This window comes from Zootoca vivipara, chromosome 5, assembly GCF_965207765.1.
Source record: "Zootoca vivipara chromosome 5, rZooViv2.hap1.1, whole genome shotgun sequence".
NCBI classification, from domain to species: Eukaryota; Metazoa; Chordata; class Lepidosauria; order Squamata; family Lacertidae; genus Zootoca; species Zootoca vivipara.
The window spans coordinates 49,855,243-49,883,098 of NC_142588.1; the positions used below are offsets into that span (position 1 = coordinate 49,855,243).

Genomic DNA, 27,856 nt, shown 5'->3' on the forward strand with positions numbered 1-27,856 from the left:
AAGGTCCTGCATGAAACCCTAGCGAGCCTCCACCACCCAGTGCAGTTACCAAAAATCATTTTTCAATAATTTGTACAATAATTGTACATTTGAATATCTACTTGCCATTATTCTGACTATGTTTCTGCTTTCAGAGCTAGTTATTACTGACATTATTACAAAAAACAGTAATAATTGAATGCAGTGACAATAATTTATGATAATAAAGAGTGGACACATAGTCCTACAGATACAACCGGCCCTTTGAGGGTGACCAAACTGCTGATGCGGCCCCCGATGAATTTGAGTTTGACACCCCTGGACTAGAATAACATTTGTGTTCCTATATATCTTGAACTTTGGGGAGGGAGGGAGGGCTATAAACTCAATAAATAATAATTAGAATAGTACAAACAATAAAGTTGAAAAAAAGAAAACTTATTTTAGACTGCTACCTCTGAAACACGGGTGGCGCTGTGGGTTAAACCACAGAAGCCTTGGGCTTGCTAATCAGAAGGTCGGCGGTTCAAATCCCCACGACAGGGTGAGCTCCCGTTGCTCGGTCCCAGCTCCTGCCAACCTACGGTAGCAGTTCGAAAGCATGTCAAAGTGCAAGTAGATAAATAGGTGCCGCTACAGTGGGAAGGTAAACGGTATTTCCGTGTGCTGCTCTGGTTCGCCAGAAGCGGCTTTGTCATGCTGGCCACATGACCTGGAAGCTGTACGCCGGCTCCCTCGGCCAATAACGCGAGATGAGCGCCGCAACCCCAGAGTCGGTCACAACTGGACCTAATGGTCAGGGGTCCCTTTACCTTTACCTCTGAAACAAAACAACTAATATTAGAGCTCTATGCCATTTACAAGCAAATACATTGATTAAATAGTGTGGCCAATATGTGTAAGTAAACATGGATTATACTGTTCTACCATAACTACCTCTATAATTGACCAGGAAAACCATTTACCGGTAATCTGTCCCCAATAACTGATCTACCCATTTTGCAGAATGAGGTGGTAAATTGAGGTGGTAGAATTCTGAACAGTACCACTGGTGTGGGTGTCATATTTTTTAATGTTCTGATTTCTGCACAATAATTTCCCTGTATATAGCACATCAGAGACAAAGGTTTAGACTTAGAGAAACCCTCTTCCCATTGTGCTTACTTGTGCTTACTTGCTGGCCACATGACCATGTTAATGTTGTTCTATGAAAAGACCACCTGGGATTGTATCAGTCTCTAGAGATGCAGTCCAGAATTCTGCCACTTCAGAGACAGGCTATGTTTTACATTGACCAAATCCAAGGACACAGGCTTTGGCTGCTCACAATTTAAGGTGCCTTCCAGATAGTCAAGGAAAACTTGGAGGTGCTTGCCTTCATATCAAGAAAACAAGGTGCTGACTTGTGGCTGTTATCTCTTTCATCTCATACAACTAATTTCCTTAACAATTAAGAAGCAGGAGAAATTAGCTGAGCAAGATATAAGCTAGCAGTGGTTTCTTCTCTTTCTGCATGGGAAAGGACAAACACCTCCAAATTTCATTGAAGATCAGCTTGCTGGAGGGCACCTGTAACATTTTAAAGGCTAGTTGCTTTACACATGGTGAATGTCATAATCTGCTACCTCATTATTTAGTGCAGTGTTTCCCAACCTTGTGCCTCCAGCTGTTTTTGGACTACAACTCCCATCATCCCTAGCTAGCAAGACCAGTGGTCAGGAATGATGGGAATTGTAGTCACAAAACATCTGGAGGCACAAGGTTGGGAAACACTGATTTAGTGTAACATGTAGAATAGCACTGAGACAGATCACATACAGTATCTTGAACTTCCACATCAATTATCATTGCTATAAGTATAATCAATAGTATTCGCTGGAGTTTCAGGTGTTTATGAATAATTTCCTGACCTATGGTCTTGACTTCTTGGACTCCTGAGACCAAAATACTGGCTGAAAAGCTTCTAGCATTCCCCACTCCCTTATCCATTCTGCTATGGAACAAGACAGAATTATAAATTAGAGCCTTGTTTCCCCAGGAAGGCCAAGAGAACACTTTTGCTACTGGGAAGAGACCTGCTTCACCAGTAGTTAATTGCTGGCCTGGCTATCAAATGGTATCTGCCCAGGAATTCATGGTTAGTTTGTATTTGATACATGATCAGCAATGGGAAAATAGTTGATAAAACATAACAGGGTGATTTATCACAATTTTTTTTTGTCTCAGTAAGGTTCCTTAAGACTTGGGTTGTATTAGGCCAGGGATAGTCCATGTGGTTCCCTCCAGATGTTGCTGGACTACAACTTTTATCACCCCAGTCATTGGCCACATAGGCAAAGGCTGGTGGGAATTGTACCCCAACATCTGGAGAGCATCTTGTTGACAACCTCTGTATTAAGTGAATAATTTTTCTCCCAACAAAATATATGTGAATAAACAATGGCCCTGAGGAAAGGGGACTCAATGGTGGGTAGACAAATCCTATGCATGATTTCTTGGAAGTAAGACCCACATTGTTCAATATACATCAAATAAGTATGCATCCTTCGAGTTTCATTTTTTAATTCTGAGTTGTTTATCACCTTGGGTGTCTTTCAAGCTGAAAGGCAATTAATATTATCGTTAAGCTCATATCGGAAGCAAAACATAATTATTTCATGTTCCAATTTTGTTTATTTAATGTAGCTAATTAAAGTAGATGTGGTCTTAACAAGGCATGTATTTTTATACATAGTAATTATTTTTTTACTAGCACCAAACAGTGCCGCTCAGTATTGAGGGCTTACCCATCAACGTTATAGCGGCCGGGGTTTCCTCAGCTTCAAATATCACCCTTCACCAGCAAGTGCCAAGGCAGGTTACAACAATTTAAATTCAGTGTTAAAACATATGAAACAAATTACAATCACAAGAATAGGGTACATCCTGGGGAGGGGGGGACACAAAAGCACATGGGGTAAAGAGGTGCATCATCAGTATTCACCAAAAGCTGTATAGAGAAGGTGATGGATGCCGTTCTGTGGGAAGAGAAGTCCACAATTTAGGGACGGGCTGACACACAGAATGCCATCTGCTGGGGCGCCAACCACCCTGAATTTCTGAGGGAGGTGGAACTACCAAGGCAGCCCCTCAGCTTATCAACACCTGAGAGGATCTCTCAGATATCTGGAGTCTAGAAGACATTTAGGGTTTAAATACAGGTGTGAAGTGTCAGCATGCATGTATGCAAATGAAGTGCCGCGGAGCATTGTGGGGCAGCACTTTCTGTGCTGTGCTTGCTGTGACTTGAAGGAGTGTGGGCTGAAGTTAGCCCAGGTCCAAGTCCAGGTTTCCCTTGACGGAGGCAGCTTCGCTGCTGCTGCCTCGTTTTAGTCACTGCTGCCGATAAAGGAGCAGGCGAGGCAGAAGCGCAAGCATGAGTGGCTCCGTGTGCCGCCTCGGCAACAGCTCCAGCTCCCTCTCCTCTGGGGTGTGTGGATGTTGACCATGCCTCCTGGGGGGATCCTGGCCATGTCATTGCCAGCCAGCCAATCGGGTGGTGTGGGGGCGTGGGCGTGGCTGGTGTGCCCCCCCTAGTTTTAATCCTGGGTACGCCCATGCCTCAGGCCGCAATAATCAAAACTGGTCTGACACAGATGGAGCAGACAGTGCAGTGGAAAGCACCATTGGACATGCTCCAACTGTGGCATCCAACTCTGAGGAATTTTGTCCTTAAAGTGCTGCTGAGGGTGTCAGAGCAGTGCTCACTTGGCCAAAGGACAAAAGCCCATTCACCCCACTTGGAAAAGCTCTTCCAGAAGGCTACTCGTGGACACAATGGTGGTAGAAAAGTAAGCTTTCTTCGCCGTCACCGCTGCCATGTGGTAGGTGCCATAATGCAACCTCGCACATGTTCAGACCCAGATTTATGCCACCCGCACTCTGGCCATTGACCCTCCTGTTTCATTACATGCAGCTCACCAGAGTACTAAGGCGACCTATCCAATTAGCTTGAGAAAATTGATTTTTTAAAAATGTATTGGTTTGTTAACTGAACCGCTAGAAAGTCTGAGAGGTTTCTGATGACGCATCACAGAGTGAGTCACAGTGCAATGGATTAGTCATAGCTGTAAGATAAATACCCCCAAGTTTCCTCTAAAGTGACAGGTTTACCTGATCTTGCTGAAGAATTTATGCCACAGAAGTCACCATCATCTGAAGTCATGTAGCTCCAGCCCCTTTGGGCTACATTAATCCAGTGTCATGCCATGCCAGTTGCCTGGGGATTTTATTCAAATACACTTTTCCACAAAGGGATCAGGCCAGAGTAGCATGCACTGTGGGAGACGATGGAAGAGGGCAGCTCAAATATTGGCAAGACATGCGTCATGAAGGAAAAACGAGGCTCCATGGGGGAATTAGACTTTTGCTCTTCTTCTTTTTTCACCCATACTATCCCTGTGATGTTTGTCCAGGTTCAAAATATTAAATCTTGCTACACTGGAGAAAGAGGAAAACTACAACTACAGTGGCCTTTGGTTTCTTCACTGGGATCTTTAAAACAACAGGACAGCTAGCTCTTTCAAAAGAGGAGAAATGCAGAGCAGTGCTGTCATAATAGTATTATATCAAGTGGAATTCCTAGCCACAGGGCTGGAACCGAAGGTTTGCTTCTGCTAGGAGAAAGGCTTATTCTGCTGATGAAAGAGTACTTTCCAACTTAGCAGCTCCAAGTCCAGAGGAGCTCATCAGGTCATGCAAGTGTAAGACTTTGCACATGCTCATTCTCAAGACCATTTTATGGCTCCGTAGAACGCACACGACAGCTGATATTTTCTGCATTCACTGGTGCATATATTGTAACACAATCCCTGATAACAATGTGATAGCACCGCTCTATGAGATATATTCAGCTAGCTCTTGCACAAAAATTTACTGAACAGCACTACAGTCATACCTCGGTTTAAGTACGCCTCGGTTTGAGTATTTTCAGTTTAAGTACTCCGCGGACCCGTCTGGAACGGATTAATCCACTTTCCATTACTTTCAATGGGAAAGTTCGCTTCAGGTTAAGTACGCTTCAGGTTAAGTACTCCACGGATCGTCTGGAACGGATTAATCCACTTTCCATTACTTTCAATGGGAACTTTCGCTTCAGGTTAAGTACAGATTTCTGGAACCAATTGTGTTTGTAAACCGAGGTACCACTGTAGTGCATTTCCCCCATTTGCCTACACCATGCAAAAATTATGCCAGAATTCATATCAGTGATTGTCTCCAATAAACCTTATCATAAGCTAAAGAAACAGGGAAAGGAGAGAATGCAAACAATATAAATTAAACAGAAACTTAGTCTAATAATAATAATAATAATAATAATAATAATAATAATAAACCAAATCAGTAATTCTGGAAAATACTGCAGCCTAGTTGGCTTGGTTGAGAGAATTCATGACTTCAAGATCCTGGTCATCAGAAAACTAGATGCCACTTTAAATTTGGACAACAGAAATGGGAAATACCTGTATTTCCATGTCCTTGATTAGTTGGCCTATTGATCTTTTATTATCAATATTATTATCATATAAATACATTTCTTCTTTTCCAATTATGATGTTTTACCTATTGAGGAATAGATTTGCACAGGGTGCATGCAAGAACACACACAAGTTGATAGAAACCATTTCAATTAAACAAAAAAAACACCCCATCACCGCAAAGTGAACAATGTCAATGCAAGCTGTTCCTTATGCCCCATTGTCTTTATGTACACAAGAAAAGTGGTTCTGCCCGTTCCCTTCATTTATTGTAAAATATCATGCACAATCTCTGACTCATGCCTGGGATTTGGTTGCTTTATGTCGAGCACGACCTGTGTTAGCTTTGTTCCTTTTAGCTGTACAAATTGGTCATCAGTAGCACTGTGGGAAGTAACTCGTTTATTAGTCATAGCCAGCTCTGCAATATGAATGCCTAAAGCAGAAAGGGTCTCTTTTGATCACCCTGGCCTGCAGTGAAATTGCCCCATGGATTAAAATGAAAATGTTTGGATGAGTGTTTTAATTTGTTAAGCATTTGCTAACTGACTGTGTATGTTGCATTTCGGTCTTCTTGTCTTTGGGAAAGTAGTGCTGCTCTATTTGATGGAAGCAAGATCAAATAGTCATAAAAGAGCAAAATTTCCAGACACATTTCAAACTTATATTTAAGCTCCATCAACTCCTCCACCATTGTTGAGGTTCGTTAAGGGTGCTAGGAATTGCAGCTCTGTAAGGAGTAAAGAACAGCTCCCATGTTTTTCTTGGGGGGGGGGGGGAACGTTAAAGAGATACAAATGAAATTTACATGTATGGTATGGGTGTGGCCTGTATGGCCAAACTAAAAACCATGTGTTTAACCAAACACAAATGCATCGGGTTTGGTCCAGTGTGCCTTAAGAGGGCATTTGCCACAAGTTCCACTCCAAGGACAGCAGGTAGTAGTGGTTCTGCCTTTAGAGATGAACAGAAGACAAAGGGGCCAGTGGCAAATCTTTGCCAATGAGGAAGGGAAGGAGCAGTTAAGGTGTGTGTGCCAAATGATGGGTAGTATTTGCCTCTAAATTATTTGCATGACTGGCCTACCTTTCTTCATTCAAAGAATGTTTAATCTTTCCAGACATTCTGGCTTGGCAGCCAAGGCAGTTTTTCAAGGGATTAAAGATGCCATAAGAGCAACCTGAAATATGCCCTAAAAGCATATAAACTTAATTTTATTTGCAATACTTGGTGTTGAGTGTATGTATGATGATGGGTAATATAGTAAAAAAAAAGTTTAATAAGAAATGTAATAACACAAAAAAGGAGCTGCTAAGCACACCCCAAGTCGACATAAATGAATTGCTTTCCCCTAGAAAGATATATTTCCATTCAGTTATATTAGAGATCCCCTTCATGGATCAATGCCTTGTCGTGGTGAAGGGGCTTGAATAACTCAGAGAAGCTATGAGCTATGCCATGCAGGGCCACCCAAGATGGACAGGTCATAGTGGAGAGTTTTGACTAAACGTGATCCACCTGGAGAAGGAACTGGCAAGCCACTCCAGTATCCCTGCCAAGAAAACTCCATGGACAAAGACAACAGGCATATAAAAGTTATGACCAAACTGCGGGAGGCAGTGCAAGACAGGAGTGCCTGGCGTGCTATGGTCCATGGGGTCACGAAGAGTCGGACACGACTAAACGACTAAACAACAACAACAACAAAAATATTAGAGATATATAGACACAGCACAGTCAAAGAACCTGGGAGGGAAGGTTTTGTGCAAATGCAGCAGAGCTGCCATCTAGTGCTTGGCACAGACATTGGCACAGACATTTGCAGGGGAGAGAAAAGAATGAGCTGCTGTAAAAACTCAAAAGTTGTTTTTCACAAGTGATATTTAAAAGTGTTTTTGTTTTTGGAATTTTTGTGTTGCCTTTAAGCTGACTATGATCCTTAAAGTGTGTACTTATCTTAAAATTATATCTTCCGCTTCCTTCCTAGTACTAATGGCAGTCATTTTAATTTATAGTGTATAGTAAATATTTTTTATATATTATCTAAAGAGCAAATGACGATCCTTTTTAGATAAATTATTTTAGTTTATTTTTAAAAAAATTAATTTTGATGATGTAATGCAATAATTTACTGTGCTGGTTGGTGACCGTAATAAAGATTTGATTGATTGATTGATTGATCAGTGATGAGTCTCAGATCAATAGGTGTCAGGCACTGGATCTACACAGATATAAAAAATGCGATAAAAAAGCTCTCTCTCTCTCTCTCTATATATATATATATGCATTTTGCCATTGAGCTCCACACCACCATCTGGTGGCACATTTTTATAACACACTTATAACATTATAATTGCAGCTGTGTAGTTGAGTCCAGGGACTGGCTGGACGAGGAGGAGTGGTGGGAGGCTCCAGCCAGAGAACCCCCTAAGGAAGCCTCAGAAGAGGAAGGCTCAGAGCCAAGGGAGACATGGGAGACAGGTCAGAGGATGAAGGTGGGACAGAATGGTTGGATGCTGAGCAAGCAACAGGCTTGAGTGAGAGAGAGGAAGAGGCAGAAAGCACTGCAGATGTAGGACAGGCAGCTGGGAAGGAGGTGGGGGCTGAGGCTGCAACAGATTCTCAGGAGCCTGCCAGTCCTACTCTATTCAGACCCACCCCACTTGTCTCCAAGGGCACGGAGGGCTTTGCATGTAGCAGAGAGCACAGTGGGCCTCTCCCTGACGGAGCTTAAGTCTCATGGAGAAACAGCCAGATGGGGAGGAGATTTAGGGGGAAGTGGGAGGCACAGATTGTCAATTTTGGCAACTGCTTTACCAGGACAGTCTTGCTCATGGGTTTCTCTGTTTGTATTCTGTTTCCTTGAATAAAGAATCAACTTTACTGCTCATCTCCGAGTCTCCATGCTGACCTGCAGCTGAACCAGCCCTGACAGCAGGTACTCCTAGCATCTTAAAACACCCTTAATATCTATGTCGCCATATATGAAGTTTCATTGCTATTTAGCAGCAATTTTGACTGTTTTCATTAAGGCAAAAGATGAGGGGCTTCTTGTCTTTTTATTTTTATCTTTACAAGATCATTATACAAACCTGAGCTAGGAAATAAAACTGTGATTGAGAATAATAGAAATAAATAATAGATCCTAAGTACCACAAACAGAAGGCATCTAATCCAAAAAGTATTTTCCACCCCACCCCACAAAAACCCAACCCTATGGAGGGTTGGGGGATGATTCTGGTGTATAGCATGGAGGCTGCTGGAGGATGGTGTTAGGGTCATGACAAAAGAAAATTGCCTTATTTTGAGTAACAGTGGTCCATCCAGCTCAAAATTGCCTCCACCGGACGTGGGATACTGGATCTCACAGAAGGGTAGATCCTGACTGGGTTACTTTCCAAGTGCCATTTTGACACATGCTTCAAAGTTAAAGTTGTGAAAGCAGACAGAAGCTTATCTCCAATCTTAGCATTGTGGTCCCACAATATGTACAGTATATGTGTTTATGACGGATATGTGTGCAAAGAGTATGCAATTTACATGGGGGTTACATTCCAGGGATCACACCTAAAGCCAAAATCACGTGAAGCAAGGGTCGACAAGATTTACCTCGCCTGGGCCGGTTCACTCCTGCGGAGATCGCTCCGTGGGTTGTATCGCGGCTCAGCAAACGCAATTTCTGGCACCGCGGAAGCAAGTCCCTGCTCTGCGCTGATTTAGTGCAGCGCACGGGGACTTGCTGAGCGGGTGGCTCAGTTTGAGGGCAGCTCGTGGGCCATTTTAAACGACCCGTAGGCCGCTTGTTGCCCGTGGGCTGCAGGTTGCCAACCCTTGACGTAAAGTCAAACCCCATTGGGTTCAATCGTGGGTGGGATTGCCAGAGTCATTTTTTTTTAACCAAGCCCCCTTTCACTTCTTTTAAAATTTGTTCAGGCTGATCTGGTTGCATAATTAAAACAAGACTGTACCTGCCTGTGGGCTTATATTTTAGAATAATAGAATTGTAGTGTTGGAATGTACCATGAGGGTCATCTACATGAGGGTCATCTAGTCCAACCCACTGCAATGCAGGAAACTTTTGCCCAACGTGGGGCTCAAACCCATGACCTTGAGATTAAGAGTCTTGCTCTGCTGGGTTCCCACAGGGCTTATTCCCAGGTGCATAACGTAAGAACAAAGGATGAGCCAATGGATCGTCAGGCCAATGGCCCACCTCGTCCCGCATCCTGTTCTCACAGTGGCCAGCCAGATGCCTGCGAGAAACCAGCGAGGAGAACAAGTCAGTTAAAAGCAGCGAGCCCCCCGCTAAAATAATTATTTCTGTTCCGATTTCCCCCTAGAAGATTCGATCAGTTTACATAATAAGCCCTACAGCGAGATTGGGTTTTTTGGTTGACTCTCACATGCCGAACGCCGCTTATTAAGCGGTTTCCTTTGCACTTCCGCCACTCACGCCCCGCACATGGAGGATTCCAAGGAAACGGAATTGGGAGTAGGAAGTATCGGTTTCGATCCGCCTCTTGGTTTGTGCTTCCCCCCCCCCGGAGTGGTCATGTGATCCGGCTTGTTCGTCAGGTCCGGCTTCCCCCTCTCGCGAGCGTTCATTTCCGCCGACCGGGCTCTTTGCGTCGTCGCTAGAAGCAGCAAGAAGGGAGGGGGCGACGTTTGTTGGGGGTCAGACGGGGGCAGGCAAATCTCGCGTGGTGCGCGCGCGCGCGCGAGCACAGACTCTTCTCCTGAGGCCTGACGGGACAGAGAGAGGCCCTACGCGCGCGAGGCCAAGGTGAGAAGCGCGGCCCTTCCCCCAGCTTCCCTCTCCTCTCGCGGGGCGAAGGCGGGCAGGCCTTTCGCTCTCCTCAGCCCTCGGCTCTCCATCACGACCTCCCCTCTCCGTACACGGCGCTCCCGTTCTCCAGGCCTTCGGCCCCTTCCTCACTCGCTCCGGGGCCTCCTTTAGGCCCGCCCTCCCTAAGGCCCAGGCGCGTCTTCCGGCCCGGCCGGCGGGTCACCCGTGATTCCGCCGCCTGAACTTTTGTCTACGGCCAGCCATTGTCTGCGCGCTTCCCGCACGTGGAGGCCTGTTTCGTCGGCTTACAAGATTCGCCGCCTTCTGTGTTCCAAGGATTATACTGTTTTGTTTTGTTTTACGGGAGGTCTGTCTCGGCTCTTCCGTTCTGTCCCGAAACCTCCGCTCCTTTGTAGCAGGACGGCTGGGTTTTAATGGCACCGCTTTTGCGGGCTTTTTTCGGCGTATGTCCTTTTAATTGGAGTCATGTCCTTTTGTGGCGAGTTGTATCCTGTGTAATGTGACTATAAAGAGTGTATTGTCCACAGGATGGTGTTGGTATGCAGAATTTGCTTTCCACACTTTCCACCCCCAGAAAAATAGTACGTCAGGTCACGTGCTATTCCAGCTATTCCTACCTGTAGGTCAAACTACCAAATTTGGCTTTTGCTAATTCTGTACAGATAGTGTTTTCTAAACTTCACACCCGGTGTTGAAAGGACTAGGATAGTTCTTGTGTCTTAACAAAGGATCTGTGTTTGGATTACTTTCAGTTTTTATATTTCCAAATTGAGCACTAGTGTGATGCTCAAGAGTTCCACCCCAGCTCTGCTCCATGCCTCACCCACTCTGTGATCTGTACCATCTTGTATCTGTCACCTTGACAAAGACTGAGGAAAGAGGCTTTTCCAAGGCTAGATCCATAAACACAATCCATGTGTTGCTGTGAATTTCCTTATGGGAACTAATGCTAAGAGAGAAGGATTTAGTAAAGGAGTTTGGTTGTCCAGTATGACGCTGAAAATGACTCTTGTGTTCACAACAGTTGAATAGTCATACTTCTCAAGGACTGTGTTCTGGAAAACTGAATACAACTGAGAAGCTGTGAATGTGCAGATTGTTCAATCTATTTGTAAGCTACCCTTAAGTAACAGGACCATTAGGGTGGTGTACAGCAACAGATAAATAAAAAACTGTAAACACCTAAGAAGGATTCAAGGTGCAAAGGTCTCCTGCAATAAACAGGTTGCACCAGGCACCTGAAATTCAGTAGGGTTGGTGCCTTCTTGTGTGGAGGAGGCATTCCATGGAATAGGGTCCACAACACTGAAGGCACAACTCCTTATTGACATGAGTCATGTTTCTGGTTCATGAGGAACCACTCTCCTCCCTAAAGGCAGCTCTGATTTGGATTCTGGGCAAATCGTGTGCACATGACGGTATAAACAAGGAAATGAAGGAAAAGTGGTTTCTAAATACAGTCATACCTTGGGTTACAGCCGCTTCAGGTTGCATCTTTTCGGGTTGTGCTCCGCACCGAACCTGGAAGTACCGGAACGGGTTACTTCCGGGTTTCAGCACATGCGCAGAAGTGCTAAATTGCACTTTGCGCATGCACAGCAGTGCCGAATCGCGACCCGCGCAGACACAGGTTGTGAATGCTGCAGGTTGCGAATGTGCCTCCCGCACAGATCACATTCACAACCCGAGTGTCCATTGTATTGTTCCACTGTATTTCGTCAGCTAGAAGCAAAGATTCATTGAGTCCCTTGAATTGTGATGGGAGCTTCTATTGCTTCCATGAAACCTAAAAGTATCTGCAAAAAGCATGGGTCTAATATAATTACAGTGGTACCTCTAGTTGTGGACACGATCCATTCCGGGGGTGCCATTTGCACCCCAAAAAGTCCATAAAAAGAGTGGCACTTCTGCGCAAGCGCGGAGCGCAATAAACCACTTCTGCGCATGTGCGGAGCGCGCAGAATGCTTCTGCGCACACGGCGAAAACTGGAAGTTTGCCACGTTCGCAAACCAAAAAGACGCAACATGAACCTAACGCAACACAAGGTACAGTAGTCTGCAGAGGGCTTTCCTAAGTAATTCTTTGAGATTGAAAAACAAAACAACAACCTCTCCTTATATTTTATTGTTTTTAATATTGGAGTAGAGAAGAATTCTGTGTAGCCTGAAAGCTTTCATATCATGTTAAGCTTGTTTGGTCCTAATCAGAGTATTTTTGGTAACTAGTTATATTATAATGATAGGTTTAGATGAAAAAGGGGTAGATTACATAGAGAGTAATGTCAGTGCTGCAGCTCTTCTGGGAGATGTCCTACGGTATTGTGTGCTTCCAAACATGGAAAGTTTGGCAGCACCCAGGTATTGCTGTTCTGATTGAATCTATAAATGTAAAAACAAACTTGCTTTCAGGCTTCTGAAAACAAGGTAACATTCTGTAACCAAGTGGGCAGTTCTTTACCAGCCCCAATTGATCTACCGTAATTGAATCCTGACATTCTTCACCCCTTGTGGGCCACTTTGAGAGGTAGGTGGGGCTCTCAGTCACCATAGGTGAAAGTTTTCATTTGCAGTCCAGTTTGAAATCAAAACATATGGGCAAAGGCAGAAAGCTTTGGAAGCGTTGCCAATTAGTGCTTGCCAGTGCAGTAATCCCTATTTCATTAACCCATGTGGCTTGAAATCAACTATAGCTTGGTAGTACTTGCAAATCTTACTTTGGGCAAAAAACATAGTTTACCTGCCTCACACCATATGTACCGGTAATATATGGCATAAGGTATAGGGCAGGGACATAAGGTGGGCATCTCTTGGAGGAAATGGCCTCATGGGCCAAATTAGGACACACTGGAGATTTTGCACTTATGCTTTACAGCATCAGATTAAAAAAAATCCAGTCAACATTTCCTGAATATAACCATATCACCACTCCTGATGATGATTGCTCCCCAACATCAGGGGGCTGGGATTGATATAAAGATAATGCTATTTGGAAAGAGAAGGGTTAAAGTGATGGAGTTGATTCTTAGTAAGGAGAAATGAACCCTGGCAAAGGAAATAACTGGAGCAGTCTCTACAGCCCATAACAAGCATCCAAACCTACTGGACTGCTGCTAGATAGGCCAGTTCCTTGATAGGCTATCTACACATGGGGAAATTATGCAGTATCATTGTGTTTTTTAAAAAGTCAAGTTTTACAGAGCCCCCCAAATGCAACCCAGTAACTGAACAGGGATAACATGGTGGATGTTTGGTTTACAACATTGGTGAGATGTCCTGTAAAAAGTGAGGGAACAAACCATACAAAAGAGACTACCTTATAACTTGATTACTGCCAAGGTAATCTGGCATTATTTAGGAAGCCTGCTGTGGACCAGCTGGAATTTCCAACCAAGGCAAGTTACATAAATATTCTGTTATTGATAAGGCTGCACTAAGTCATTAGTGATTAAGTATTTTGCCTCTGCAACTGTTTTCAAACAGACTTCCCTCAGTATTTTGTAATGCCTTTTCCCCCTTTCCAGATGTCGGAAGACCTTGCAAAACAGTTAGCTAGCTATAAAGCTCAACTCCAACAAGTTGAAGCTGCCTTGACGGGAAATGGAGAAAATGAAGATTTACTAAAACTCAAAAAAGACTTACAGGTGAGAATAAAAAAAAGCTTTGTAACTTAAATGTTTTTACACGTATAGTGAAGAGCATCGTCTACACTGTCAGTGGCAAAGAATTTACTACAGTGATATTAACAAGAGATGTGCTAAATGTTGGGCTTTAAAAGTTTCACAAAGAACTAGGGCTGTCACCTCATTAAAGTGATTAAAGGCATCTCAATTGTATGAATTTTTGGCAATTAAATTGACATAAAATATGCACCTGAGTAAAAATGAGAGTTCTGAAGCAATAAAGTGCCCTTAGATCTTTTGATGAAGGGGGGCATATAAGTCAAATAAATCATGGGTAGGCAAACTAAGGCCCCAGGGGCCAGATCCGGCCCAATCGCTTTCTGAATCTGGCCTGCAGACGGTCCGGGAATCAGCGTGTTTTTACATGGGTAGAATGTTTCCTTTTATTGAAAATGCCCCTCTGGGTTATTTGTGGGGCCTGCCTGGTGTTTTTACGTGAGTAGAATGTGTGCTTTTATTTAAAATGCATCTCTAGGTTATTTGTGGGGCATAGGAATTCATTCCCCCCCCCAAGAAAAAAATATAGTCCGGCCCCCAAACAAGGTATGAGGGGTCTGCTGAAAAAGTTTGCCGACCCCTGAAAAAAATGAACAAATAAGCCATTTTGTTTTCAGACGATTCACATGTGAATTGTAAGAGTTATTATCTCAGAAAAGGCATTTGCTTGTGCGTGAATAAAAAAATGATGGTGTTTGCCACCCACAATTTTTATGAGTGCTTGTGTGCCGAAAATACGTATATTTTAAAAACCTTCTGCTCAGTCAACTGGGGCACCTTTTTAGTTGCTAAGAAGTTTTAATGGATTAATGTAGCTGATTAATCAATACAACCTCATACTTTTATATATTGCTAAGTGCTGTATGCAGAGTCTTTTAGTACTGGTACTTTAACACTGATCTCTAAATGCCTTTTTTTACTTGTAATCTTTCACATTAAGGCAGGTGGAATGATTACCACAAATTGAAAAGCACTGTCCTGGAGTGAATGTTAATCTGTGTGTTCATTTGAGTTTTGCTTTTTGAAAAACATGGTAAACTAGAGTCTTTTAGGAAACAAATTTAGAATACTAGATAATGCACTATTATGTGTGCTGTTATCTTTAGAATCTGATTCAGGTGTGCCTTGCAAGCACTAAACAGTCATCAGTGGTTCTAGCTCTTTGTTCCTCTTAGACTGTATTTTGCAAATGAATTTGTCATATGGTCTGTTTGTTCATTCATGTTTTCTTTGCCATTTCTACATGTAAGAGCAGCCTTTTACAAGCTTATTGTTCAGCTGCCAATATCTGAGGACAAAAGACAAGTCTTAATCACATCAGATATGAAAGGTGCATATGTATTAAATTATTCCTTTTCTTGTTAAAATTTGTTCTATTTTTATTCCACCTTTCAGGCAGATACGCTCTCTCAGAGAAGCTCATCTCAGTCAAAAGTTCAATGGTGGTGGCAGGCTCACTGCCTAAATGAAATGATGCACAGGCCCTGCCCCATGGTTACAAATTAAAGGGACAAGAGAAAAAGAGCAAGGGAAGCAGAAGCAGAAGGAAGGAAAAAGTAGATGAGGGAGATTAGTTTGACAACAATGTGTTATGGGTTTTACCTTCCTCTCCTCTCCCTGCATGCCCCCAAAGTCTGCTTCAAAGGCTACCCCAACCTTCTGGAACAGATTTTGAGTGGGTACAAGGGGAAGGAAAGGAAAGAGAAGTTCTGTTGCACAAGTAGGACAACAGTATTGGATACAATCCAGTAGACTTAAAAATCTAAAATACATGTAATTTATTACCTATAGCTATAGTCTATTAATAGTTTTATTTATGATCTCTAAATAGCAAAAAACATATGCAGGAAACTCCTGAGCCCTTGCTCATATGTATTTTATAAAGAAAAGTATTCTCTTTATGTGTTCATTCTTGGTATCTGGCTATTCTCACATAAGTACAGTTTTTCAGTATTCAAACAAGAAAACTGACCTGCTGAAAAACCTCTTTCTTCCACTACCCAGTGCATTCATTGCACAATAATTTTCTTTTTTAAAAGGCTCAGTAATCCTTGCTTTATCACTGGAAGGAGAGCTGAAAACTCCATTCTGTAGTTGTGTGCCATTTTCTGCAGTCTACTTTTTACTGTTCCATTAAATATAATAATCATTTGTAATGCAAAGAGGAAAATGAAGACGAGAAATTTCCCTGCTGCCCTCCGCCAATGTTAAAATTAGGATGAGCTATGGGAGTAGTATGAGATACTTGCTAAGAAACCAGACAGATTCCCAAAGCTTATAGAAAAACCTTTTGTAAATTATGCAAACAGATTTCATGTGTTGTTCAGTCTGCTACCATTTGCCAGCAATACCATAGTTGGTAAATAGTCTTCATGTATGGGCAGGGGTGAGACTACTTAAACTATGTTTGACGACTTATTCTTTTCCACCCCCAGGAAGTTATAGAATTAACCAAAGACCTTCTTTCAACACAACCTTCAGAAACACTTGCAAGTTCTGACAGTTCTGCTTCTGCTCCTCCAAGTCACACATGGAACGTTGGAGACAGATGTATGGCAATATGGAGTGAAGATGGACAGTAAGTGTAGAAACAAACTTCTGTAACAGTAACATGAAATAATACAGTTCCATGGTAAGATACTTCCCTTTGGTTTATACTCCCCTCTTCAGTAAAAATCATTGATTGGATCTTGTATTTTTCAAATACAAAATATATTAAACTTTAGAGCTAGGTTGATTGTTTTAACTGTTTAATTTGACTAGACCGTTGTAGAATATAATATGGTTTCTAATATCTTTAAAAATTTGCCACCTTCGAAAAATCCGGTGTGCAGTAACTGAAATCTGTTGCGTATACATTTCATCACTAATCTGAAAACATTAATAGGAATGTCATTTACTTCAAAACTTGGAGCTCAGTTGAGATTGTATTAGGATACTTGGGAACCATTGAGGTGGCAGTAGGGAAAGAAGTATAGGGCAGCAAACTTTTCCACTGCTTTCTCCCCCTTAATCTTTGAAGCGGTGGCGGGAATGGGCTTAGAGAAAGCAGAGGTCCTTGCTCACAATTGTGTACATGTAGAAGGCTGCTGCTGTTGGGAGGATCCGTGGTTGTTGTAAGGGAATATAAAGCAGGATATTTAACATCCTTTCCAAAACTATCCACAGGCAAATATTTTCAGAGGGTTGAAAAAAGACTTTTAGAGCTCCCTTCACAAATAGTGATGTGCCACTAGGGTGTATCCTTTTGCACATTTCCAAAGTGAATCAGTGATGGTCCTCCACCAGGAGAAATTCAATTTACCTTGGTCTTTGCTGGAGTGGGATGCAGCAGTAAACCCATCAGAGTCATTCTGTTTGGTATCATTTGCTGACAGCAGAAAGTGAATGTGTGAACCAACACATTTCCTCCTGGTCCTGTTGCCTTTGACCTACCTGCTGCTGATAGAGATATTTTTTAACCATCAGGGGTGGTTTTTTGCAAGGTTTGGGTGTTTCTTGCCATGGCCTTCCGCTTCTCCATTTAGGCCCCTGAGATGCCTTGACTCAGACATTCCACTTAGTTTACTTAAGCATGTACTGCTTTTGAGTATCAGGTGATGTGATTGAGAAAAATAGATAATTACCTTGATTATCTTCATTTAAGTTACTATCACAAACCCTACATTACTTGATGCTTTTTTTAATCCATCTTCTTACGTTAGTAATTCACTGCTTTCAGAGAGGGAGATTATATGAGGGCAGTGAAACCTCTGTCAAATTACAATCTCACATTGTAATCCTATGCATACATATCTCCTCAGAAGTAAGTCCCATAGAACTTCTAAATACGTGGGTATTGTGGCTGAATGCCTCTTGTGGTGCTGAAAATCAGTACAAATGATAAAACAGCCAAACACAAATTCTCCAGATTCTATTAAACAAATTAGTTCTCACAAAATCAAACAAAAATCAGGTTAAATGTGTGAAGGTGAAAATATATACAGTGGTACCTCTACTTACAAATAACTCTACTTACGAATGTTTCTACTTACGAATGGAGCTCCGTCTGCCATCTTGGATGTGTTTCCTGCTCGGCAGAGGGTTGGACTGGATAGCCCTTGTGGTCTCTTCCAACTCTACGATTCTATGATTCTATGTGGTTTAGATAGGATTTTTTCTACTTACAAATTTTTAGATAGGGTTGCTTCTACTTATGAATTTTTTCTCCCAATGCATTCCTATGGGATTTGAGTTACAATTTTTTTCGACTTACAAATGTGCGTTCGGAACGCATTAAATTCGTAAGTAGAGGTACCACTGTATGTGGTAACAGAAGATTCAGAACCGAAGTTTATTTCAAACTGCTTGACTTAACGAGCTCTTGGACTTTTGGATTGTAACTAGTTTGTGTGCCAGGCACCAGACAATTCTTGAACTGAACAGAATTTATGTTTTCAGTGTTTGACTTGAAATGCCAATCCAAAATGAAGCAGGAATGTCCTGAAATTTAATACTAATATTAATCACTGCAAATACAAGTTTTGTAGGGTTGAGTTGTAAACCATTACTCACATGCTTACAGCCATGATATCTTTACAGGTGTTATGAAGCTGAAATTGAAGAGATAGATGAAGAGAATGGCACAGCTGCAGTCACCTTTTCGGGATATGGCAATGCTGAAGTCACACCCCTGCTCAATCTGAAACCTGTGGAAGAGGGAAGGAAAGCAAAGGAAGACAGTGGCAACAAACCCATGTCCAAGTAAGTGGCTGAAACAGTTTTCAGTTTGCTCAGTATGTCATATAGCAATAAGAAAAGCTGTAAGGCTACTTTGCTGATGAATAATCTCTTCCCAAAGGTGATTTTTACAGCAAAAAAAGTCATAGAAGTCAACACTATCTCTAGATGTTATTAAACCGTACTCTGCGTAGTTACCCTAGATTTGGGAAAGAGGTAATGCACATTGTCTATTCCCCCCCCCAATTAAATAATGCCTTAGGATATGGGCTTGGCTGCCCCAATTTTAGAGGTCCAACCCAGGGAAACTTGTAAAGTCCAGAACAGTCTTTGCCATCTTAGGACTGAACTGGTACTAAGAACTAGGGGTGGACAAATGGGTCTGTTTCTGTTCTGTGACATTTTTGTTTGTGTTTGTTCATAGGTCCCTTCCAATTTCACATTAATCTGTGATTTAAAAAAAAATCCAAACGAAAATATGTATTTAAATTTGGATTGGAATATATGGAGTGAATTAGGTTAGTTCTTAAAAATGCAGTTCTTAAATTATCCTCAAGCCCTACTGTGAACATATACATAGATTGGATTGAGATTATGATGAAGGTGTTACGGTTTGTGCTACTAACTTTAATGCTTATTGTGCTGAATTGGTTAGTCTCATGAACTCCAAAACTCCATGCCTGTGTAGTAGTATATTTCCCCTGGGACAAATTCTGAGCTCTGTGTTTAGCAAGGCATTAGCTAGTTTCAACTGATTTCTGAAAGAGAGCCGCTATTCGTAGTAGTGCATGAAAGTAGGATTGCTGTGCTTTATTGAAACTTGCAATGCATAGATTGCTTTACAGAAGGAATGACAGCACTTTCTACAGCTGGAGAATGAAATGGGCCTGGACAGCTGAAGCCCCATTGTACTGAGAGTTTATCTTTACATTCACCTAGCCCAAGGTGAGACTCTCTTAATCAGTGTATCCTTGCTTTTATCTACATGTTCTGAGAACAAAAGTGAAGTTAAAGCAAAGGTGATGTGGGGCTTCCAGTTGGTTGCAATGTAGATGTAATGCCCATACAAAACCATTGCTGTATACTGTGGCTGAACTGCCAGTGTTGTAAAAAGAAGGCAGTTCTGGTGGGTAAAGATGTGGATGTAAGGCAGTATTGATAACTCAGAATTAACCACCTCGGCTTAATCTCTTCATGTTTGATGTTTTGTGAAAATTTGCCCTGATTGTATAGCAACCACCTTGCCATGACACATTACTGCCCTTAGACTTTCTGAAGAGGAAACTGAGGTACATAAGTAACCTGCAGTGCCATTTCTCATTTTAGAAAAGAAATGATTGCTCAGCAACGAGAATATAAAAAGAAGAAAGCTTTGAAAAAGGCCCAGCGAATCAAAGAACTAGAGCAAGAGCGAGAGGACCAGAAAGTCAAATGGCAGCAGTTCAACAACAGAGCTTATTCAAAAAACAAAAAAGGCCAGGTTTGTATATGCTGTGCATTAGTAGCTTGCTGATAGAGGTGTCTTGCTGAAGAGGAGCAGTGTTAAATGTATGGCAGCACAGGAGTAATCCCCCAAACAAAGACAAAAGAATATTATGGGCAAAGCTGTTTGTTTCTGGAATATACCATGGGAGAGATCTGTTTATAATATTCCTAACTTACAGTGGTACCTCTGGTTGCGAACTTAATTCATTCCGGAGGTCCGTTCTTAACCTGAAACCGTTCTTTTATTATTTTTATTATTATTACAGTATTATTAAAGATTTTCTTGATTTACAAAAGTATGTGCAATGTCTCTGATAACATTTTTACAAATCAGTTTCATTTGTTGAGACATTGGGAAGAAAAGGGGAAAAGAGGTAGATTGGGGAAAGATGGGTGGGGGTGGGGTCGGGTGACGATGTTTCTATTTTACTTAATGTATGTGGGGGGTTTTGTCAGCATCACTTGTGCAGGTTCTCTGCTGTTCGCTTGTGTTCCTTTGGTGGTGAGAGATGTTAGAGTTGGCCTAGGGTATGATTGTTCATTTGTGATTGGCTATGGTGGTCTTTGTTTCGTGTTTGAGTGGGGTGGGTGGGTGGGTGTTTTGGATCAGGTTAGCCATATTGATTTGTATGCTGTGCCTGAAACCGTTCTTAACCTGAGGTACCACTTTAGCTAATGGGGCCTCCAGCTGCCGCTGCGCCGCCAGCGTGTGATTTCTGTTCCCATCTTGAGGTAAAGATCTTAACCCGAGGTACTACTTCAGGGTTAACGGAGTCTGTAACCCAAAGTGTTTGTAACCCGAGGTGTTTGTAACCCGAGGTACCACTGTACAGTGGAACCTTGGTTTATGAACACCTCGGTTTATGAATTTTCAGTTTATGAACGGCGCAGACCCATCTGGAACGGATAAATTCATTTTCCATTACTTTCAATGGGAAAGTTCGCTTCAGTTTATGAACGCTTCAGTTTATGAACAGACTTCCGGAACCAATTACACCCATGCTTCAGTTTATGAACGCTTCAGTTTAAGTACTCCGCGGACCCGTCTGGAACGGATTAATCCACTTTCCATTACTTTCAATGGGAAAGTTCGCTTCAGTTTATGAACGCTTCAGTTTAAGTACTCCGCGGACTGTCTGGAACAGATTAATCCACTTTTCCATTACTTTCAATGGGAAAGTTCGCTTCAGTTTATGAACGCTTCAGTTTATGAACAGACTTCCGGAACCAATTGTGTTCATAAACCAAGGTACCACTGTATTGTTAAATATCACTACACTTAATTTGAGTCCCTGCAAATAAGGTGGGATAAACTAATGGATATGCATTCAGGTTCCAGTTTCCGAGCACAATGCGTTTCCAGGAAATTGTTTGCTAGGCAAGCATTTGCATAACAAGCAGATGATTTCCATTATTTCCTATGGAAACATTTCTAATACATGCTTTCTGCCTGAGACTGCTACAGCCAATAAGCAAAAGCCAGATAAAGGGATATCTGATTTGTCTGATGACTCTCCCTCCTATGGTTTTTGCCCAGAATGGGTGCTGGTGACCAGTAAAGCACAAACATGTAAGGACATGAGCAAACTCCGGCTGTTTGGATATTTGAATCAGCCATTTCTGTAGCAAAGTTTGAGTATAATTCTTTGTGTTTGAACAACAGATAACAAGCGTTCCAATAGCAGCACTGTAAAGTTCATGCCTGTAAAGTTCATTAATAAGCAGCCACATTGTAAAGCTACCCTTAACAGAGCATGCAGAAGAGACTTCAGCAAACTGAGGCTGGTAACACTTTTTGAAGTTTGTAGCTATAGGGGCAAAAAAGATTTTGTTTTCCTTTAGCCCTTCTTTGTGCATCGAAAGGACCCTTATAGAACTGTAGTGGTTCACTGGGAGAAAATATGACTTGCTGAGTGCCATGAACAGAGCAGAAGTGCTTCATTTTCAATTACAGCTTTTTTGTTAAAAGTTACTGTTTAATGATCAATAAAATTTGGTTTTATTTTGCTTTTTGAATGATGCAAGTGAACATTTGATATTAGCACTCCTTTGCTGACTTGTTGAAATTTGAAAATGTTACAATTGGTGCTTTTAATTTGTTCCACAGGTAAAGCGAAGCATCTTTGCTTCTCCTGAGAGCGTAACAGGGAAGGTTGGAGTTGGAACATGTGGAATTGCAGACAAGCCTATGACACAGTACCAAGATACATCCAAGTACAATGTCAGACATTTGATGCCCCAGTAATTGAGGGAGAAAATGACTTAACATCACTTCTGCAGGGCTTTACATTTACCTTTTTATTGTTCTATTTTTCTAAAAGTAAACTATTGGCGCATAGTGAACATGGTTGTTGACATCAGTTGGCTTATGCTGGTACAAGCCTTAAGCAAGGTAATAGCTGTTCAGATGACCCCTTTGCTCTTAAAAGATGTAAATTGCATAAAAGTGTACAAGTCAGACTGTTGAAGAAATGCCCTTTGCAGTATCCTGAAGTGTCTGATTTCTCAAGTGTCCATCCCTGTAGCATTAGTTGGGAATGACATCAAACAAATGGTTGTGAAATAAAATAGTTATCCCAGCTTTCTTGCTCCCTCTTATGTGCTTACAGGCCTGCCATCTTATTGCAGGATAGCTGTTAAGCACTGTAACTCCTGCAGAACTAGTACAATTATGACGACTTTCTCTGGATTTTATTCTATTTTGAAAGTCAATTGTTAGTTGATCACAATATGCATCTGCTTCCTTGGCTTGTAATGAATCTGGGCCATCTAATCTCCAGTTAATGATTCATAATCCAGAAACAGTGCAGTTCAAATTTTAAGATTACAGGTTGAATGCATTGTGCTGGAAGTGTTGACAAAAGCCATCTTCATGAGCAAATGAGGGTTTCCACAAAGCTTGACTGGTCTTGGTAAGCAAAATTTGTGCTCATGATTGACTCACCTGAGGAGGGGTTTGACCTTTGACATAAAGTCTGAGATGCTCTGAAACCTTAGTGTGACTTCAGGGGCATGTCCCTGTCATTTTTCCCTAGCCCAGGCTGGATAGTGGCGGAACCAGGGGCTTGTCTCTGTCACAGTGAGCCTCCGAAAGTCCCTGAAAAGCAGGAAGATACACTGCTGTTTTCCCACTTTCCAAAATCTCTGCAGTGTTGGGAGGGTGGTGGAGGGAACTCCCAGATCTTGCACTGAGTTTCGAAAGCAGCAGGACGTCTTGCTTCTCTCCAAGGCTCATCCTAAATTGATGTAGATTTCTCTTCCCCTCTCTGGAGTATGGAGAAAAGCTAGGGGAATCTCTGAATTCAGCACAAGAGGTGATATCCAACTCATACTTGGAGCAAACCCACTGAAATCAAGTTACCCAAATCAGGGAGTCTGCTTTAACTCAGTTGGGTATTATCAAAAGTCTTGAAGATTCCACCATCTTCTCCAAGCTCAGGAAGGTGAAGTTTCTCACCAGAAAAAAAGCACTTGCTAGAGCCAAGCAGGTAAGCACATTTATTGTCAGGAGCAGAACATTTTGATTTATAGGTCTTGAGGACCTACCTATAGGCTTCGTAAGATGTATTCAGTCACTTTGCAGGTTTGATTATCACTTTTAAGTGTTCAAAGAGTCAAATGTTACATATAGAAATAGTTATTCCTCTTGAGAATTACTCAGTGTGTTTATGTTGATAAATAATATGGCAAGTCACCTGCATTGTGCTGAATTCCCCCCCCCCCCCGTGCTTATCCAGCTGTTTTAAACGCAACAGGAGGTTCCTCTTACAAGGTTTAACTTGCGTTAGTATTGCTGGCCCTCCTTGATTTTATTTGGGAAACCATGTGTAAAAGTCCAGGCCTATTTGTATCTTGTGGATGCAATTGCTTCCCTTTGCCATATGTATTGCTTAGGGTTATAGTCTCTCTCAATCTTGAAATGTGTCTGACACAAAAAGTTAACGTATAGCCCTGTATACAGTGTAGATAATTATTTTTGTAAAATATGGTGTTAAGTTAATGAACAAGACTGGATTTAGTTATTTCTCGTACAAGAGTAATTCTTGCTCATTAATCTGAACTCCATTCCCCATGTATATTATGTTGCTGTAGTTCCCTTTTGTAATGTTTTCTGAATTAAATAAGATCAGGAACCATCAGCATTTGTTGATGCACTGATTAGTGTAAATGTCTGTCAGTTTACTTGAGCCTAAAATCCATATCTAGTAGCTTAGAATCCATCCATAGAGAGGGGTTCTTCTTGTTAACAAAAGAGGAGGTAATTTTTATGACTGTGTTAATTTCAGTTTTGTATGTTTAACTTTTATTAAAATAAAGTATTCAAAACCTCTTGGCTTTGTTCCGAAGAATCTAAAAATGTGAAAAATAAATAAATCTGGTATGAAGTTACGTAATATGGTCAAAATTGTAGGAGTTACAACACTTCTGAAATAACACTTGTGAAGTCCACAGACTACTAAGGTTCTTTTTTTCCTTCTAAAGAGATGTTCCTTGGTCAAATTGGACTATAGAGGTATCTTAATTTTTATCTAGCAGTACTGCGGCTTATGCAATTGGTGACAATTTACCTGTTAGGAAGACATGCATATTGAGGCAGGATCTTCAGTTGTCCTTGAAGCTGATCATTCAAATTCTGAATGTCGGGGTCCTGAGATTAGAAACTGCCAGGATTAATATCTTGATTCTGTTGTTTGTTGTGACTGAATAGCTAACTTTCCTATGGGAAAGCATTTAACTTCCTTTCAAAGCAGGTAAAGATGAAGGCCAGTGCAACAGAGCCTACTGTTATTTATACTTACTGTAGGAGATTTGTGCACTTGTATGGAAAACTGGGCTGCAATTTTCAGTAGACTAGGTAAGCCTCTAATCTACGTAGATGGAGCTATGCTGTTGCAGCAGTTTGACAACTGAACTAGTATTAATTTTTTTTCATTAGCGATATGGGAAGAGAAAAGGGCAACAAATCTTACTAGAAATAAAATTTCATAAAATTTATTTGTATATTTTAAACAAGTTTATATAGATGCCCACAAACAAAAGAATGTTTACAATGATGGAAAATGTAACATCTTTGTCAGCACCACCCCTGCACCATTATAGATAATGCTGCTTCAGTATTGTTTTGACGATTGGCGCTGTTCAATCTAAGCACCAATCATGGATTGGTTGGGGGGTTTTATCAGTCAGTTCCTCAAGTAGCAGTTGGCTACAGCACCATTAGAGTAACTGCACCAAAGTTCAGGAAACCTCAGAGGAAGCAAAAGTAGTGAAAACAGAAATCTTAAAAATAAACTTGCACATAAAAATATTTGTCAAGAGGATACATATCTGTTTAAACACGGAATTGCATTCCTAGACCAGTGCAGTATCATTATATAGAAACATAGCACTGTACATTTCCCCCCTTTAATACACAAATTACAAAGGAAACCCATAATTCAGTAGAGGTTGAAACAGATTTGCTGGTATTTTTTTTAACAGCTGGGAAAAATTATAATGGCACAAACCTAATTTGTGCATCAGACACTAGTTAATGTGATTGAAGATAAAATGTACTTACTGAGTTTAAAGACCTGTATTGTAGTCATTTTACATTAGAATATAATAGTTGCAAACATAAATCCTATGCAAGATTACACTGCAGTAACTCTTTTCTTTTAAAATAGCAAAGTAATAGTTAGAAGCTGCAGAAGACTAAGTTTAGGAAAACATTTTGAGATTTGCAAATGTGCTAGAATTACAATTTCCTTTGCATTCTGTGATGGCTAGGCTTGAAGATCAGTAGCAGGATTGTTTATATACCGCAAGAATGTGACAGTTTAAAATCCAAGAGCTACGTAGCACAACAGTGATTGATGAAAAAATGCACTTTTTTCTTATGCTAGCTGTTGTGATTTTAAAACAATTTAATATATGTGCCATGTCAATAGGTGCTGAATAGGGACATCAGCCTATTCCAACAAGAGCACTATCAAAAATATCTCCAGAGAAGCACGTTTTCTCTGTGGAGGAGCCCTATCATTACTTATTTGGGTTGAATTTGAATCATGTTTTTATAGTGGTTAAGGCATTTTATGCATATAAAGGGTTAGCTTGTCTTCATTTGGCATGTTCTTCATTCAAAAAAGGGATTACTCTGTTCTGGCAATTTGCAACAACCAATGAGCTGCTTTGCAAGAAACATCTGCCTGATTACACCCCCTAGTTACTACCAATTGTGCATCATGTTGCACAACCTGGTTGGTCCCTCCCTTAGGGGTCAGCTATAGGGAAGGGTATATAACTGGCACTCAGCTTCCTGACATGCAATATTTCGTTGTGTTGGAGCACCTGCTAAGTTGCCTAGCTCCTGTAAAATTTATAGCAGGACTTGCTGATATTTTTCTATCTAGCAAATGTCTGAATTGAAATGTGTCTTCCACATTGGATTCAGTAATTGATATTACTGTTCAGCTCTTCAAATCCTACATAGCCTTGTAGATTTCATTGTTTTTTTTTTGTTTGTGACAAGTTAAATCTTGCAGAGCATTAGGAGCATTAATGCCGCTACACTTACTTGACTGAAGATTTTAGCCACAGTATAATAGAGAGTTTGGCATGCTTGAGCCCACTGTAATCAAATGACCAGCATGTTGAACTCTTTGTGTGTGACTTGGTCCCTGTTGCTTTTGTAACAGAAAGTAAGGATAGCTGTGTATTTGAGAAACTGTACAATACTACTGTAGCTTGCAATTGGGGGTGGGTGAGGAAGATAGCCTTTTCAGGTAAGTAACTTTGCTTAAATATCTATCTTAAATGTACAGAAAATAGGAAAGGAGCTGAAGGTTGATTTACACGCAGAAGTTTCAGAATAGTAGCTACTGGAAAATCCTGCCGTTTTCCTTAGAAGCTTGTCTTATACCCCCACGGCCACATGCAGCATTCAGCTTTTGGCATGCCACAGTAACCATTGTTTCTTGAACTCCTGATGCTGGATCCTTTGCCTAGTAATGAGTTGAAGGTTAGTCCAGTGTAGAACGTTTGTGCATTCTCTCCCCCCCCCCCCCCGCGCAGCTATTTTGTGTACAGTGATCATCTGAGTTGGCCCTGAGCTTTAATCTAGTCCTGTTATAGTCATAGAAGCAGGTTCCTTCTGTATGCAGTGGTTGTTAATAGAGTAATATACTAAAACCAGGATCAAATTGTGCTACAAGGAGTCAAGAGGGGCAGGGGCAAACTACATAAATGCTAGTGGTATCTGAAGTATGAGGATGTAGATATTCATAGCTATTTTAGTAGCATTTACACCCAAATTTCCTCTGTTTTTCTTAAAGGGATCTTTTAGCATTTTTAAAAAATAGTTCTGACACTGGCTCATATATACCTGCTCTGGTTTGACCAGCTGAACAGAGAAATAATGGATAGTGTTTAGTACAGTTAAAAAAATCCTTTGCAACTTGGCTAGAGAGGAGAAAAATGAACAATTCTTGATGCTGACGATTCTGTTTTTAGTGTTCCTTCTTTTGTAAATTATCTTATTGTTTAGAACCTTCCAGTGGCGTAATTTAATGATGGCAGGTGTACTGTGCACCAGGAAGGCCAGTGTTACAGTGTTGTAAAATGGCTAAGGATTAGGCCATGGATGAAGAGTGAACAGTAACAACTGCTACTTTCATTTGGCTCTAACACTTGCC

General features: G+C 41.3%; 1 protein-coding gene across 1 annotated transcript; it reads left to right on the forward strand.

The window, feature by feature from the left end:
- The first annotated feature begins 10,043 nt into the window (after window positions 1-10,043).
- Window positions 10,044-24,513, forward strand: SMNDC1 (survival motor neuron domain containing 1). Its single transcript, XM_035133200.3, has 6 exons — window positions 10,044-10,278; window positions 13,824-13,943; window positions 16,415-16,557; window positions 18,561-18,722; window positions 20,025-20,178; window positions 22,291-24,513. Exons 2-6 carry the CDS (start codon window positions 13,824-13,826, stop codon window positions 22,426-22,428), a joined length of 717 nt encoding a protein of 238 aa, XP_034989091.1. The 5' UTR covers window positions 10,044-10,278; the 3' UTR covers window positions 22,429-24,513.
- Window positions 24,514-27,856: the final 3,343 nt, after the last annotated feature.